General features: G+C 49.2%; 1 protein-coding gene across 14 annotated transcripts in view; it reads right to left on the reverse strand.

The window, feature by feature from the left end:
* Positions 1-16200, reverse strand: part of SEPTIN6 (septin 6) — a 67112-nt gene extending 50912 nt beyond the window's left edge. For 7 of the 14 annotated variants that reach the window (XM_079911539.1, XM_079911537.1, XM_079911540.1 and 4 more), the window contains exons 1-2: positions 15174-15352; positions 2008-2122 (exon numbers count right to left, since the gene is read on the reverse strand). In XM_079911539.1, coding sequence (XP_079767665.1) covers positions 2008-2122; positions 15174-15311 — 253 coding nt within the window. In that variant the 5' untranslated portion in view covers positions 15312-15352. Of the gene's footprint in view, positions 1-2007; positions 2123-10101; positions 10178-15173; positions 15353-15609; positions 15832-16186 lie in introns of those variants that run through there. The other 7 variants (XM_079911535.1, XM_079911538.1, XM_079911536.1 and 4 more) reach the window with 6 other exon arrangements.
* Positions 16201-17484: the final 1284 nt, after the last annotated feature.

The following is a 17484-nucleotide window of genomic DNA, read 5'->3' on the forward strand; positions in this document are numbered from 1 at the left end:
TAAAGAAATAAAGAAATATTTCTCCCACTCACTTTGCCTTGAGCTTGGCTGCCTCTTCCTCCGGGCCCTAGGGGAGCCTGTGGACCACATGTCCAACTACCCTACGCTGCCGCCCTCAGAGAGCCATCCTGACCTATGCGGCCTCCCTCCTAAAGCTTTACTAGCCCACCCAATTGCACTTGGTTTGAGAGGCTGATGGGGGTGGGCCTGTCACTTCACTTCTCATCCCCTCAGCTTCAATGCAGGTCACCCGGAGCTCTGGGAGGAATGCCAAGGGACTCCAATATGTTTGTGTGGAAGTTTTTCAGTAATCAAATGTTATGTGAAATAAGTTGGCCATCAGCCAAAGATGGGAGAGATCTGGCAGTGCTAATACTGGACGTGATGGTATTTGATCTTGATGTCGATCACCATGACTGCTGTTTATTTTGTATCCCTCTCCTAATAGCACCTCATCGTAACCATGGGTAGACTTTTGGCATCTGAAGAATTAACAGCCTAGATCTGGACTCTCAGGCCCACGATATGTAAATCCGTGAAGCACATATTTTCATCTCATAGGTTCCAAAGCTGGTGCGTGAGAGTGAGTCATTTCACTAGTGAGTGAGCCTAGCTGACTGCCTGTCAACCATACTTAGAAGTGGCTTTGTTTTCTCTACTTGTCCTCGAGTGTGTAGCTAATTCTCCGACACAAAATGATCTGAGGAGTGCCAGGGAGGGAGAAGAAAAAACAGAGTCCAAGAAAATGAATGGCCTTAGTTACAAAACAGAACTTTAGACTACATTAGAGAGTAGAATATCCAATTCAGTAGTGGTTCACACCCTCAGTAGGAATGAATTCCCCGTATGCTCTGTACAAAAACAGGAAAAGGCAATTAGCAAAAGTGTTTTGAGTGTTCCGACCGGGCATGAAAACTGCCATTATTATGGTATTTATAGAATCATTAAGGTTTGGAGGTATGTCACTAAAAATATGCAGGTACGCCTTACTGCACTGTATAGTGAAAATTTTACACTGTGATCGTGTTTGCAAATTTGGGATTATTTAAGGTCTAAGGAGAGATTCTCAAAGAATGTCAAGGAACCGCTGTTCCTGAGACTTGCTTGACTAGTGCTTGACAGTTTCCAAAGTGCCTCTGCGTTCTCAAGAGATGTCTCTGGCAGCGGTTACCAAAGCAGTGGGAGGGACAAAAGGTCAGGCAGACCTGGGTCCCTGTCATGGCTCTGCCACTTATTCTGTGTTGCCTCAGCTAAGTCCCTTATACCCCCGCCCGAGTTTCTTGGTCTCCGTCTGTTCCATGAGGATATGAAGTCTGTTCACTTCCCAGAGTCCTAGTAAGGACCCAAACTGTTAACATGGGAAAGTGTTTGAGAAATGTAGTGAGTGGTTCCTGCGGGGATAATTCATGCGTTCATTTCACATACATTATTGAACTCTCTTTGTGCTGTAATTAGCACAGTAGAGGTGACTAAGACATGGTTCCCACACTTGAGACTAAAGGTCCAGGCACAGATACACTTAAAGGGAATAAAAAGAACTTGGCACACAGCTGTGTGGTGCCTGCACAGAGCTCAAACTGTACCAAGCACAGCAGGGCTGCAGAGGAAACAGACAGACCCAACCCACTGCCCACAGCTGGTAAGCAGGCATCTTTCCACAGCCATTACCTCCCTCCCAATTCTGCCCTGGCTCCTATTTTCTGCAGTCAGAACAAACCTGATAAGAGTAGCTGAGCCAGCCAGCTCCCTTACAGAATTTCCACTGGGTGTCACGCAGCTCAGCTCCCCCCAGGGTATGGCCCCGCATTCTGGTCTGGGCAGGGAAAAATGTAACTACAGCCAGCTGCTCACCAAAACAAGCAGAGGGACAAAAGAAGAAGAGGGGCAGAAAAATTCCTGCAAATAGATCAGAATGACACACTATTGAACCTAATGACCTGCAGAGCCACACCCAGCCATTAAGGATCCATATTCTGTAATAGAATTTCCTGCTATGGAAATACTCACCCACGCACAGGATGTTGAAGCAGAAGCCCTGGCTGACTGACTGATTCACCAGCTGGTCGGGCAAGCTGTCAAACCCCACATGTCCAGCCAGGGGGACAGTTCGGCAACCTTCACCCTAATTTGGAAGGGGAGGGAGGGGAGAAAATGAAAATGTGCTTAAAAGCAACCTGGGTCTCACTTCCCCATCCAAATGCTCTCTGTGCTAGGAATTAACACCCACTGGGGCCCATCTCCCCTTAGCTAGTCCCTGATCCAAAGCAAAATGACCCATTCGCTTAGAAATCATGGATTCTTGGGTACAGTCATCCTTGAGGCTCCATAATGAACGTCACATAGTTCCAGACACAGCAAACTACAGAGGCGGCTTGTAAGGGGTGGGAGGGCGGGGGGGGAGGTCAGGGGATGAGAAGGTTCCCAGCCTTGGGTTAATTCTCCTCACAGAGACTCAGTTTCCTTTCACATCTGTCAAATGACATAATATTACCTTACAGATGATTGGGAGACTCAAATATGCCAACACATGTAACGAGCTTAGTACAATGCCTGGAATATGTATAAGTGTTCAGTAAATACGACAAAGGGACTTCAAAAAGCAATTTCTCTTCTTGGGACTTCCCTGGTGGTCCAGTGGGTAAGACTCCTCGCTCCCAATGCAGGGGGCCCAGGTTTGATCCCTTGTCAGGGAACTAGATCCCACACACATGCCACAACTAAAGATCCCTCATGCCCGTGACTGCCATCTGGCAAGACTGCTACCCTCACATATCTCACCCCACACCCTCCAGTGGAGTAGTCTCAACAGACAACCATATGCCATCATTCAGTCCTGGGTGGTATATTCTGGGCCCCAGAGGGGTACCCGAAGACAGCTGGGTTTTATGAGTGGCCTGCATCACTCAGGGCTACATTCACCCCCTTTTGCTTTCCCTCACCCTTTTCGCCATCTTTTTATCAAAGCAATCAAAAAAAGATGTAAGGGGCTTCCCTGGTGGCGCAGTGGTTAAGAATCCGCCTGCCAATGCAGGGGACACGGGTTCGATCCCTGGTCTGGGAAGATCCCACATGCCACGGAGCAGCTAAGCCCGTGTGCCACAACTACTGAGCCTGCACTCTAGAGCCTGCGAGCCACAACTATTGAGCCTGCATGCCACAACTACTGAAGCCCGCGCACCTAGAGCCCATGCTCCGCAACGAGAAGCCACCGCAATGAGAAGCCCGCACACCGCAAGGAAGAGTAGCCCCCGCTCACCGCAACTAGAGAAAGCCCGCGCGCAGCAACAAAGACCCAACACAGCCAAAAATTAATTAACTAATTATTTTTTTTTAAAAAAAGATGTAAGTTTCCCACTGTTCATTCTTGGTCCTCAAGACTGTAGGGGAGACAGAAACCTAAGAGCCAATATGCTTTCTCGATGGAGTCTCCTACTCAGCAGGCATCGGAAATTGGGAGGGACTCAGAGTTGAGGTTTCCTGAGCCATATATCATCACCCCCGGCTGCCTCTTCCTGTGTCCAAATTCAGCACCATGAAACTTCAAGTGCTCCAGGGCGTCTGGTCCAAGTGCCAAAAGATGAGGAAAGGGAATTTTCAAACTGAAGACAGTGAAGGGCAGCGGGGAGAACTCCACATCTTATTCTTAAAGATTTATTTCATTGTCAAGTCTCACCCAAGCACCTCCCACGTGCCCACAGTTATCTCCCACCTAGCCCAGTGCTGTGAGAGCCCTAAATAGCAGAAGAAGAGTATGGCCTTTATTCCCTAGGCAATGGGGTTTAAAAGGGGCATTTTGAGTGTTTTGAGCAGGAAGGGCCATGACACAAGTAGTCTTTTCAAAAGATCATTCCAGCTGCAGGGCGCTTGATGGATGGGAGGAGAGCGGGAGAAGGGGCAGGAAGACATATTAGGAGAGGACTCCAATAACGCTGAACTGGCAGAGTGACAGCCAGGCACTGTGACGATAAATGCTGCTTGAAGTGAACTGATCTGACTTGGGACTCAGGAGGGAGGAACAAATTTGAGAGCCGTCCTAAAGAAAGGATGAGACTCGGTGAATGACTGGGCAGAGTGCGGGAGCAATCAAAGCTGTAAGGCTGCAAGGTCCTGCGCCTGGGAGCTTGGATCGATGGCACCAAGGGCAGAAAGAGGGAAGCCAGGAGAGGGTGCATTAGCGGAAAAGTCGAAGATTCTAGTTTTAAATAGCCATTATTTTAAAATTACACTTATCAGGTTTTTTATAAGAGTAATCCATGTCCGCTGTAGAAATTTTAAAACATATGGAAAATTATAAAGAAGAAAATAAAAATCACCCATAATATCACTCTCCAGAGACAGTCACTATTAGTATTTACATGTATTTCCCTACAGTCTATATATAATACTTTTTTTCTTTTTTTTTTTTTGTTTACAAAATAGGGATAATCCTGTATATTCCTTTTCATCACCTGGCTTAATAACCGGACACTTAATATAGTATGGATGTTCTCTTGAGTAATTAAGTATACTTCTAAAACATTACTTTTTTGGCCACATAGAATTCCATTGTGGAAATTTACCACATTTTCTCAACCAGTGAAATGTCTTCCACTACTAGACATTTAGCGTGTTTCCAAGTTTTCAACATTATAAGTAATAATTCTTGTTCTTACAGGTTTGCATAGTCTCTGATTATTTCCTTAAGCTAAATTCCTAGAATTAAAGCCTGCTGGGTGCAAGGCCACACACATTGGAAAGACTTTGGTACACACTGAGAAATCGTTCAACAGAGAATATTACAAATGTCTATTTCTAACGCCAGTATGCGAGAGTGTCTGTTTACACATACTTAGACCAGCACTGAGTTTGAGGCTTTTTAACCATTGTGAATTGAATCACTGCAAAATGGCATCATGTAATTTCATTTGCATTTTATTGGTGAGAGTGAACTTTTTTTATTGTTCAACTACATATGTGTGTTGTGTCTATGTATATGCGAGTTAACTATTCACGTCTTTGTCCATTTTCTTAAAATGGGTGCTTGTCTTTCTCTTCTGGATTTGTAAAAGCATTTTCTATACTAAAGAAAACAAGATAGTTTTGATTTTATGGTGACACATCTACCCACTAAGTACTTAGCAATATGGGATTGTAGGCTCAGGGAGAATTCAGGACTGAGATATAAATTTAGCAGTGAGAGGTATGAAACTGGATGTGTTCTTCAAGAGACAGTACAGGGAGAAAAGAATTAAGGACTGAATATAAGCAATGCCCACAAGTAAGGAATGGGAAGATGAAGAGAATTCTTCCAAGGGGTGGGGGGATGATCAGAAAAGTAAGAGATGACCCAATAGTTTTCTATCACCAGAGGCCAAGATTGAAGTCAGGAAGAATTACAGAGAAACGACCATTGGTCTGGATTTGGTAAAGTCCACTGGTAACTTTTAGAATCCTTTTTTCTTCTGTATCTTTTTACCCGGTGTCCAATACACCTAAGTTAACTGGAAGGTTTGGGGACTAGGGAACATGGAATCTGGGTAATGCGTCTTTCTTGCTAATCAAGATTTAAGCAGCAAACTGTATGTCTCAATCCTTGTAGTTGAGAAAGCTTCGAAAATGAATTTGTATATGCAGTTCCTGCTTTAGGAAATCCTGCCTAGCGAGCACCATTCACTTCTGCTTTGATGAATCTTAGAAGATGTCAAGGTCACCGTTATGAACATCAGTCCTCATTGTTCAGAGGTAAATACGTAATGGTGAAAACGACAGGACACTGGGCTGAATGGACACTGACCCCTGGACAGCCCCTGGAAATTTCTTCCCTCTTCCCTCTCTAAACCTCCGATAGCTTATCTCTTTCCTCTTTCTCCTTAACGTGGCCTGATTAATTGAGGTCCTGACTGCTTTGATTGCAGTCAATTGAATGTTCCCTGGATTACAAAGTGCACAAAAGGAGATGGAACTGGCAACTTGGCCCAGGACGTCTGACACTAAAACCTTAAGTTATCATCTTGAGTAGCAGGTGGTGCCACGTTTGACGCTTTGAACTGAGAGGCTAGAAAGGTCACAGCCACCAAAATGTTAAATGGCCCACCTCCCGTGACCTGCAACCTCCCCTCGGGATCTGCTCTACAGAGACTCACATGCCTGTACAAAGGTCCACGTACAGTACAAGGAAACTCATTACAGAATTATTTATAATACTGAAAACCTAGAAAAAAAAACCTAAATGTCCGACAATGGGGAAAAATATTAGGTTGGCCAAAAAGTTCATTCGGGTGTTTCATATGTTGTGACAGAAAAACCAGTTAACTAAATTATGGTACGTGCATATTCTGGAATATTCCTCAGCCATCAAGAAGAATGCAGTAGATCTAGAAACAGAGTCACAGAGGTAGAAAACAAACTAATGGTTACCAGGGGGTAAGGGCGGGGAGGGATATATTGGGAGACTGGGATGGACATATACACACTACTATATATAAAATAGTTAACTAATAAAGCCCTGCTGTATAGCACAGGGAACTCTACTCAATACTCTGTAATGGCCTATATAGGAAAAGAATCTAAAAGAGAGTGGATATAAGTGTATGTATAACTGATTCATTCGCTGTACACCTGAATCTAACGCAACATTATAAATCAACTATACTCCAATAATAATTTAAAAAAAGAATGCAGTAGGTCTAATAATTTAAAAAAAGAATGCAGTACTGATCGGAATATCTCCAAGACATATTATAATATAGAAAAAAAGAAACTGCAGAACAATAAGCACAGTATGAGGCCATATATGCAAAAAAAACCTCTGCGTGTATTTGCACTTAAATGTATGTGAGAGAAAGGGGACTAAAAAGGCACCCACCACACCTAGAACTCAGGGTACCTCAGGGGAGGGGACTGGAACTAGGGGCTTCCTCGGGGGTAGTCAGTGTGCTTCTGCATTGTTTGATTCTTTTACAGCATGAATGTATTCACACATTACCTGTGTAATTTAAAAACCATTTTTAATACACGAAAAGCGAGTTCTGGTTCAGCTTTGCAGCAGGGGTAATTAGGCTGCAGCGTCTGAGAGGAGCTAAAAGGCAGGCAAAAATGAAAGCGTGCTCCTGAGAACTGGGAGAGGCCCCACTCCCCTCCCCAATTACGTTTCCTGTTTTCTCCTCATCTGCAGTCACCTGCGGTCTTGAAATACGTTATATACCACATTTCATATCACAGGCAGAAACAACGCTTTCTCTTCCGCCTCCTCCCCCGAGGACACACCGATTGCGCGTTTTAATTGAATAGTCGGAGGTTCGTGTTATGAAGTACGAGTGAGGGCAGTTCCAGCTGTGCATCGTTTTCCCCTTGCTGTGATTCTGAAAATAAAGGGTCCCATAAGCACCCAAGTGGGCAACCCCTGCCCCCCTCCCCCCTTCCAACCTTTGTGGCATAGGACGCAAGCCATGTAGGAAGCCTCCGGAAACCGAGGGCGCATCTGTGTCGACGGAGAATTTCTGGCCTCCGTTTAAAACCGGGGTGGCCAAGTTAGTAGCTGTCATTCTGAAGGACAAGATCAAAACAAAAAGTTTGGAACTCATGGCCAAAGACCAGGCTTGTCCTTAACTTTCTCCTCTGGCCTTGGCACAAAGATGCTAGGAAAGGACAGAAACACTGAAATAGGATTATCTCCGGCAGCCCCATGTGTCACTTACTGGTGGGCCCGATCTCTCACACCTTCCCTTCCTCTATTTCCCTCCCCAGCTCTGACTATCAATCTCTGAGAGACCCTGCAAATCTTCAGGACGCTCAAACTCAATGAATAGTTCAATGATGCATGATGGAATATTAAACAGCTGATAAAAACATATTCTAAGAATATTTAATGGCATAGGAAAAGGATCACCAAATACTGTTAGATAAAAAACTGTGTATACAAGATCATCCCAATCATGAGGAAAAAAAGTATGCATGCATTTTTAAAAACTTGGAAGACTATATACCAAAATGGTGAGAATGGTTGCTTTTGGCTTGGAGGGGCTGTAGGAGCTGCTGCTTTTCTGTTCCAAATTTTCTACAGTAGGCATATTTTACCTTTTTTTTTTTTTTTGTGGTACGCGGGCCTCTCACTATTGTGGCCTCTCCCATTGCGGAGCACAGGCTCCGGACGCGCAGGCTTAGCGGCCATGGCTCACGGGCCCAGCCGCTCCGCGGCATGTGGGATCTTCCCGGACCGGGGCACGAACCCGTGTCCCCTGCATCGGCAGGCGGACTCTCAACCACTGCGCCACCAGGGAAGCCCCATATTTTACTTTTATAATCAGAATTAAAATATTATTTTTTTAAGATTCTATGATGATACTTTCCTAGGCAGGAAAGTGGCCTCAGATATTTTAGCAAAATCTTTAGTTACAGCCAAAAAGTTGCTTTATGTACAGATAACCAGAAAATTTGGTGAAGTATTCAGCTTTCTGGCAGTTTTATTGTATATAAAACATTTATTTTCCCAATAACACAATAAAACCTTATTATTCTTCTTATTATAACATATTTATATGCAATATAACATTATTATACAGTATGCCTTATTCTTATAAAGATTCATGTGAACCAGAAGTCAAAGTCAAATCACATACCCTGAAACATGCAGCAAAAAGTCTTGCTGAAACAATCAGGTGGATGATAGCCCTATCTGTTACCTCCGGTGTTACCAAGGGAGTGAATGCCACTTATTATCCCATATTATCAGCCATAAGAACCACAAGAGCACTGCTAAGTTCCCAGAGGTTAAAACAACAACAACTCCAGTATGCCTAACACATCAAACGTCACGATTTCCCTGGCTCCAATTAAGCTGAGCTGAGAGGAAACTGACAGTAGTAGCGATGCCCTGAACTGGGAGAGAGAAATCTGGGGGCCTTTCGGAGGAGAAATAAAACCTGCCAAAGCTAGCAGCACCCCTTAGGGGCCCCAGTACCTTTCAGTGGGGGAGCAGCTTAGGGGATCCTGACGAAGCACAAAGGAAACCATCCTCACCATACAGGGAGAAGGCCCAGTTTTGGCAAATCCAATAGATGGAACTCTGGATTTTAATACACCGGATCAATTCCAGAGTGGCTTTTCATTCTATAGGATTCACAGCAGGATTCTATTAGATAGCCAGCTCTCCTAGTGCATGTAAAAGGGGATTCAACAGACAAAAATTCAGCTGTCACGTACCTTTATAGGAAGTCAATAGCTATATACACCTACACGGCCGGACAGACAATATGCGAAGGGTTGTTTGTTTCTATTCCAGTTCCAGAGACCCTGCTGAGCTAAAAGCACAGACTTGCTTTCTCTACAGCCGTCTCCCCACCCAGCTCAAGGAGTCAAAGCAGGGAAGGGGTGGAGTTAAATTCCGCCACCTCGTTTGGAAGCAGAAGCAGAAGCAGGCAAGGACCTAAAAGAAATCAGGCTGGAGGAAACACAAGAAGTGTACCATGTCAGAGCTGGAAACACCCTTACGGATCACCTAATCCAACCCGCGCATTTGACAAAAAGGGAAACAGAGACTCAGAGGCAGGAAGTGACTTGTCCCGAGTCACAGAGTGATTTAGTGGCAGAGAGTGGTGCTGGGACCCAGGGCCCTGTCAAGCAGACCGCCGCTCTCAAATGGAAAAGCTGACTCAAGTGGCGCATAGATTTCTTTCTGCTGCTAGAATTCTGGGACATTGGGCTTGTGGCTGATGCCAGTCGGGAGGAGAAGGGTCATGGAAAATGACCCAGAAGCCCGTGGGCTCACCAAGGCGCCTCTGGCCCACACAAGGCAACTGAGGCGGTGGAGGCCAGGAGACGCTGGTGCCCCTCTTCTGCATCTTCTCTCCCACCTCTAGCTCCTATTTCCTTCACTGCTGACTCAAGCCTGAGCCTCAGCCTGGCCTCTGCTCAAGAGCCCCAGGGTTACCGAACCCAGCCAGCCAGATTCTAGGTGAAATAGCTCCACCTCAGCCAGGGGTGACCCTTGCCCAGGGTGGGTCAACTTTCCCACAAAGGCCTGACAGATTCCCTTCAAATCAGGCCATTTAGAGTTTCCTAGGTGTTCTGGTCATTGTTATCTCCAATCTGTTAAAAAGAGAAAAAAAAAAAAGGTTTACTCACAGGCCTCTGGATGAACGCCCAGCTGTCCTCTGGGGAGCCTGAATTTGCCTCTGCCTCCATCTGGTCTCATTTAAAGGGGATCTGAAAAAACCCAGTTCCTGCCTCAGCGCCAGTGCTCAGAGCTGGGGGCCTCTGCTGCGAAAGGAAACTGAACACGACCTCACACCTCATCAGGGCCGTGAAAGCGCAGAGCTCTGCTCCCGAGAGGGCCCTGGCAGGAGAAACCTGAGCCCTGGGTCCTGTCCCCGAGAAGGCCCGTGAATCTTTCGCCCAGTCACCTTTAAGTGAGTGGAAGGGATGACCCCACTGCAGGGCCAGCGGAGAGCGTGCTGCATAATTCAGCAGATGGCTGCCTCTAATGAGAAGACACTGCAGAAGCGGGAACGTTATCTCCCCCTCCCGAGCATGTGGTCCTTCCCCTGTGCAGGCAGCAGAAGCCTCCTCCTGCCACACCGAGGAGGAAGGGTCTGTGTTTCAAATTTATTCTGCGCGCCTCCTCCAGTTGTTACTTAAAATAATCCATCATTACGTGGCTGGTGGCTCCAAGATTTTTATTTAAAGTATGGGAAAGAAAGAAAGAAAGGAAGGAAGAAAGGAAGGGAGGGAGGGAGGGAGGGGAGGGGAGGAGAGGGAGAGGAGGGGAGGGACGAAGGAAGGAAGGAAGGAAGGAAGGAAGGAAAGGAAGGGAGGGAGGGAGGGAGGGGAGGAGAGGGAGAGGAGGGGAAGGAAGGAAGGAAGGAAGGAAGGAAAGGAAGGAAGGGAGGGAGGAGGAGGGAGGGGAGGGAAGGGAGGGCAAGGAAGGGAGGGAGGGAGGGGAGGGAGGGGAGGGGAGGGAGGGGAGGAAGGAAGGAAGAAAGCCCACATAGCCATGACTGTGCTATCTGGGGTTTAAGCTGAGAATCTTTTTTAACATCAGAGTCTTCAAAGCACCCAAGTATACTCTTCTCAACCTCCATGAGTATACTGAGGTGGGGGTGGGGGGGTCGCAGTGAAAAGAGGGGGAAGAGGGGACATGGCAGGATTTTTATTTCTTGGAAACATGATGAAAAGGCCAGAGTTTTTTTAATATAAAAACGAATCTGAAAAAAAAAACCAACGAATCTGTGTCATCTGGAAGGTGTTTCATTGCTTCATCCACTGACCAGCAGTAACACTTCGGACTAAGTCATTTGGTCTTCCTGAACCCATAAAATGAAAAGAACAGTAATACTCATCCAGGAAGCTGCTGGGGAAAATGAAATCATACAGATGGAAGCGTTTTGAGATCGTTGAAAGAGACATGTTACACTTATCTACGGTATTCTTTTTCTTTCTTTTCTTTTCTCTGTCTCTTTCTTTCTGGAATGTGGTTTTAACATAAATGCAACTGAAAGCGCTCCTCAATTGCGCACGATAATACAAAACCAAGGCTCCGATAATCCAGAAACCCATGCAAGTCCAGAAATCAGTCCTATTTAGTTCTGGAATACCTTTATCCAGGGGACTTATCTTTCTAATTAGTTTTGCTAAGGCTAATGCAACGGGTTCGCTCCCTTACAGCACAAAAAGGGAGGGGCCATACTAGGTAACAAAGCCAGCAATTAATAGAAAATTTACAGCAGAGACTCTACAAAGTAAATGCTGTGCACATGACTGCAGATCAAAATCTCATTATACTATACAGACAAATCGCTCGGCTGTAATGCAGTTTTGTAATAAGAATGCCGCGAACACTCACATTTCCAGGTTTTAGGATATGAAGAGGAAATGGGGCTTATACCGGCCTCTCACGGGGAAGCTCTGAGAGGGCTGTCGTGTGTGCCGTGGCCACCACTATATCCCCAGCACCTGGCACAGGGCCTGGCAGAGTCGGTGCCCAATAAACACATGTTGAAGGAATGAATGAAAATAAAAGTGTGTGAATTAACAAATGAAATGTACCCAGCCTGGGAGCAGAAGTGAGATCTCACCCATCTTCACACCTACCCTTTTCCTAGTTAAAACCCTCAGCAAGCCTTTCCTGTCACCCACCGCCCCTGTCCACTGCTGGATCAGGTCCCCTTGTAATGAATTATCCTAGCGGGCAGTAGCACTCCTCTGCAGCACATCACAAAGATAATTATAATTATTTGTGTCTGCCTCCACTACTAGACTGTAAACTCCCTGAGGGCAGGGGCCATGTGCATTTGTGGGGAGGAGGGCGGACATTGTAATTTCCCTCCAACTTTTAATTTTGAAAAGTCTCAAACACACAGAAAAGTTGGAAAATAGTACAATGATCATTCATATACCCACGACCTAGATTCAAGAATTTTTAATATTTGGGGCCATGCAAATTTTCTTCAGTGCTGTATTCACAGTAGAGGTATGTGTGGATATTGGGGTTTTCCTCTCCCTGCTTGGGGCACCATATGACTTTTAGTGCGAGGTGGGGAGATGGCTGAGGCAGGGCACTTCAATGGGAATCAAGGTTAAGTGTCATTTGATAGCAAGACCAGAGTGCAGCCACCTATAGGCGGTTGCCTTGGGATAGCTGCCCCGGGACAGTTGCCCCAGGACCAGCACAGCTAGGGCAGCGTTAGGCCCTGCAAGCTCTTTCTTTAGGGAGAAAGACCATTACCTGGCTGCACCGTGCCTTGCCAAGTTACCTTGGACAAGTCATGGAACCTCTCAGAGTATATATTAACAGCAGCCCAAGCCACCTCACAGGCAGGGGTTGGGGATGGAAACATCCCAAGAATCTTCTATAGTTCTCTAATTATTTCACCGTGTCCACAATTTGCCTCTCCAACTAGACTGCAATAAGCGTAAAAGCCAAGAACTGTGTCTACTACTTTTTTCTGGTATAGTTGACCGGAGCCAGCCGTAGTGCTGGACACTTAGCAGTTAATCAAATAAACACTTGTGGACATGATGAAGAAACAGTTTTGTCCTACAGAATCTTTGTGGTGTTCATTCAGATGGGATGGGATTGTATTATGTACACAAAAGCTGAACTTCCAAGTTGCATGTATGCCCAAATAAGGATCCTATCCAGCAACTCTAAGGTCTGTTTTTGTCACTAATAATGTTACCTTACAAGCCAGTGACCCTCAGCTGACTCTGGAAAGGACAGCCCATCCCTCACACACACACCAGAGCACTATTTGCAGGGCACCATGTCTCAGAGCTCATTAAAAAGAACTCCTAAGCCAGGCACACTTAGGTTTAGTCTCCAGTCTTCTTTTCCCAAATCCTGGATACTCGTTCCCAGGAAGAAACAATCAGCAGCCAGACGTCCAAAGGCCTCCCGAGTTAATTCCATCTTCCCCCGGTGAATTACAACTTCTTGCAGACACAAAGGCAGGCAGAGAGACAAATGACACATAAACAAGGGCTTCACTGGCTGGGGGAGGGGGGCATGGAGAGTGACGTCAGTTTTCCCAGAAACCCATTTATCACCATAACAAGGTCTCAAGTGCTCGGGCTGCTCTTTCAGCTTCAGAATCTGGCATACAATTATGTTCTTCATCATACAGTAGGGCAAGGCCCGCCAGAGCAAACTGGAAACAACCAAAGCAAACCAAGTGGCCCTAAATCGCCCCCACCTCCATTTGCAGAACAAAGGGGATCTCTGGGTTGCCGGAGGTGAAACACAACCTTCTGGAATGTTCCCCTTTGCTACATCGGCCCTGCAATCTTAATTCAGGTTAGGGGGACTGGTGAGAGAGTATGGGCAGGTCGATGCAAATTAATTAGCTGACAAGAAAAATCACTAGTGTCCTTCTTGGTCACTAAGGATGGAGCAAGTGTAATCCAGGAGACTAAGTCCTCTACTTAAGGCATGCCATCTCTAAAATGCAGATAATGGAGGAGCAGAAAGGTACTCTGGGAACCCTCAAAACACTAAAGCAATACATATTACAGTGCCAATCTTGGGGAGAAGAGAATTCTCTCAAATTCCATTATCACAGAGCACTGCCTCCCATCTTCTGCTGGTCCTTCCATATCATGACTGCATAAGGAGCTCCATGCTGGGGTCTTTCAGGGGGGTGGGGGAGGTTCCAAAGAAATCACCTTGCCCTTCCAAACAAGAACAAGAGGATGGAATAAATGTATCCATTTCCTGGAGAGGAAATGCTATCAGATTCTGGATTCAGATTTTGAAAACAAATCAGTTTCAATTACACCAAATACCTAGAGGCTATGTATATTTTTTGCACTGAAATTGCATTGCATGGAGTATTTCCTTAAATAAGTAAGCCACAAGGTTTAGGGTGTGTGTGTGTGTGTGTGTGTGTGTGTAGTGTCATGGGATCTGACCTTCCTCTACTTCACTCTCCTTCCTCACCTCAGGGTGCTGGTAATTGTGGGTTTCTTAAAATCCCAGATACCCATGGATGAATAGAAAGGCTAGGTTGTTCCCTCAAATGGAATCATCCCCTCCCTTGGCAACGAAACTTCTGGTCTAAAAAAACAAACATGGAGCCCCGGGTCACTTCAGTATAATTTCTCTGCACATCCCAGTCTGGAAAACTTCAGTTCGTTAAATGAAGATTTTTTTTTTTCCAGAGTCGGCTGCCAACAAAAAGAGAGAGAGGGCACCGCTTTTGCAAGCGTCGCACTGATTTTCCTCAGTCCCCATAACAAGAAGCCAGCTCCACAGGTTTTGGCACACAAGCCAGTTACACTGAACACGCACCGGAGACAGATCCCCCTGCCCAGAGGCCCGCAAAACCCTGGTCAGGTGCTCAGAAACACGCCAAAGTACGCAGCCAACCACCTACAGGCCAGCGGACTGCACCCCACAAAACGCACAAATGGGACCCAGAGGCACACAGCACAAGCAGACGGCGAGAGAAGCGTCCGGACACAGGGACAAGCACCAGAGAGGCGAGCACACTCCAAGAAACTGGCGGACTCATCTAGGGTCACAGACAAGCCGGGCACCGCCGCCCGCCCGGGGAGGCAGGAGCGCGCGCGCGTGCACTCATACGCACACAGTGATACACACACAGACGCAGTCACATATGTAATGCATATGGAGAAACCCTACCCCAGCCAGTCACCTCCCCGCCCCCCTCACCACTCGCCGCCTCCTGCCCCAGGCTCACCCCAGCCCCGAGCCCCTCTGGTTGAGGAGGCCCGGGTCCCGGCGGGCTGCGGGGCGCAGGGGCGCGGCCCGGCAGCCGGAGGGAGCGAGGCCAGCGTGCCGGGACCCGGAGGGCTTGGCGGCCAGTGCGGCCATTCATTCGGCAACGCCCCAGCGGCGGGGCCGCAGCTGCAGCCAGGGAGGCGGCGGCGCCGACTGCAGCTCTTGGGCAATGCAAGTTCAGTCGCTGACCCGCAACCCGGACCAGGCCCCCCACCCGCACGCCAGCCACCACGGTTCTGGGGGACGGGAGGCTAGGGGACTGAGTCGCTGACCCCGCGCCTTGGCTCCTGGACGCTGCCCACTGCCCTCCTCGCGGTGGAGGTGGCGGCGGCCAGGTCCCCTCGGCCCTTCCGAGGCCCCCGGCCCCGGCGCTGGCACCCACGCCCCGCACTCACCGCCTGGCGAGCTATATCGGTCGCTGCCATCGCTCCTGCCTCCGCCAGGGCTGCCACCGGCGCCTCCGCAACGGGAGCTTCAGCACGAGCTACAGGAAACCGTTGAGCTCCTCCGACAAAGAGAAAGTGTTACACTTCGGGCGCGACCAAGTCCGGTGGGGGGAGGTGCAAGGGAGGGGCCCCCTCACCGCGGCTCCAACCTCTCCTCTATCGCCCACCCCCTCGGAAGTGGGGTGCGGGAAGGGGGCGGATTTAACGCGCCGCTTCCCTCTCCCGCGAGCCTAGTTCCGGCTCTCCCTGCAGCCTCAGTTGTAGGCCTTTGCGAAGGGGGGCGGGGGCTCCCCTCGGTGACCACGTCCTCTGCCCCCCCCCTCGCCACTGGGCTCCGTGGTACGTCCCGACCTCTGCTGAATTGTCACACACCCCCCTGCTCTCGCCTTACATCCCTGAGTCCCCAGACCCCGGAGGCTGGAAGGGAGCCCCCGCCCTTCGCCCCCGCCGCGCACAACTCGGCGGCTGAGCCCTGCGGTCATCCTCTCCCTCATCCCCGCCCCCTGGACCCCCTCCTCCTCCTCACCGAGATCTCTGGGTGCTTGGAGGGGAGCGCCCGCCGCTGGAGTCTCGCTGCTCCACCACACCTCCCCTCACCTCCCCCATCCCGGCCCGGGAGTGCTGCTGGGGCGGGGGCGAGTTGCGGCACCTGCCGCCCCACGGTGGAGCTTAGAAAGGAGGCGGTTGGGGGGAGCCGCACTGCGGGCCCAGCAGCTGAGCTGTGACCTGCGGAGTCCGAGGCCAGCGGTCTGAGACGAGACGTCCCTTCTGCCCTGGGGTTTCCACGCGGCGGGTGCTGTGGGCTGTCATTTCCGAGCTCACCACCGTTGGGTACTTCATACAAACGGACCCCACGCCTCCTCTCCCCACCGAGCCCTAGACGCTCAGCGTGTGAACGGAGACTCAGACGACTCACTCCCTCGTAGTGCCTGGACCGCCGGGGAGTCTCAGAGGAGGGGCTTGGGGCTGAAGGCTCCCAGCTCAACTGAAGGGGATATTGGGGAGGAGCGCGGAGCTGCCTCCGGTGACTCTGTCCCGCCCCCTGATTTCCCCTTAACCTTGGGTCAGCCCGAGACTAGGCGGCCGCGGCGTGCAGGAGACCTTCCGAAGGCAGAGGCTCTGCCCGCCTGCTTTCCTTTTCCTCCCGGCCCACCGCCACCGCGGGTCCCCTCCCTTGCCCTCGGCACCTCTCCCCGTCTCCGGCCTGTCGCCCCGCACCCCCTCTCCTGGGAGTGGCCCCTTGTTAGCTTCTAGTGACAGGCGAACCCTGGCAGGTTTGGCGTGCCCGAGGCCCGAGCGGGCGGGACAATCCACTCCACTCCACTCCTTAAGAGGACAGGTGCCCTGGTCTCGGAGAGGAACTCAGACCCTCGAGTGGAACCCGGGACCGCGGGGGGAGACAGATCCATGGGAGAAAGCTGGGCCCGCGAGGGGGCTGGGATGCAGCGTGGGAAATGGCCCAAGGCGGAGCGGCTGAGGCGGGGGCAGGAGGGAGGAAAGAAGAAAAACGGGAACCAACGAGAGAGAAGGAGAAGGGACCCAACCCAGAGGCCCGTGCGCGCGGGGAGGGGGGAAGGCAGAGAAATTGGGGTGGCCATATGAAGCGCTCCCCTGGCAGTGTTCACCTGCCGGGGCAGTGCTGCTCACACTGTCTCAGGGAGCTCTTTACGTGCGTGTGAACCTTGAGAACAAGGACTCCGCAAAATGCGTCCCCCAGTGCCTAGTTCGGGGCCTGGCATCCACCAAGCGCCCAATTAAGCATTTCCCGAACAAGCGGGCAGAGGACTTGGATTGGGAGGAGGGATACAGAAGAAAGAAGAGACA

This window comes from Stenella coeruleoalba, assembly GCF_951394435.1.
Source record: "Stenella coeruleoalba genome assembly, chromosome: X".
Lineage (NCBI taxonomy): Eukaryota > Metazoa > Chordata > Mammalia > Artiodactyla > Delphinidae > Stenella > Stenella coeruleoalba.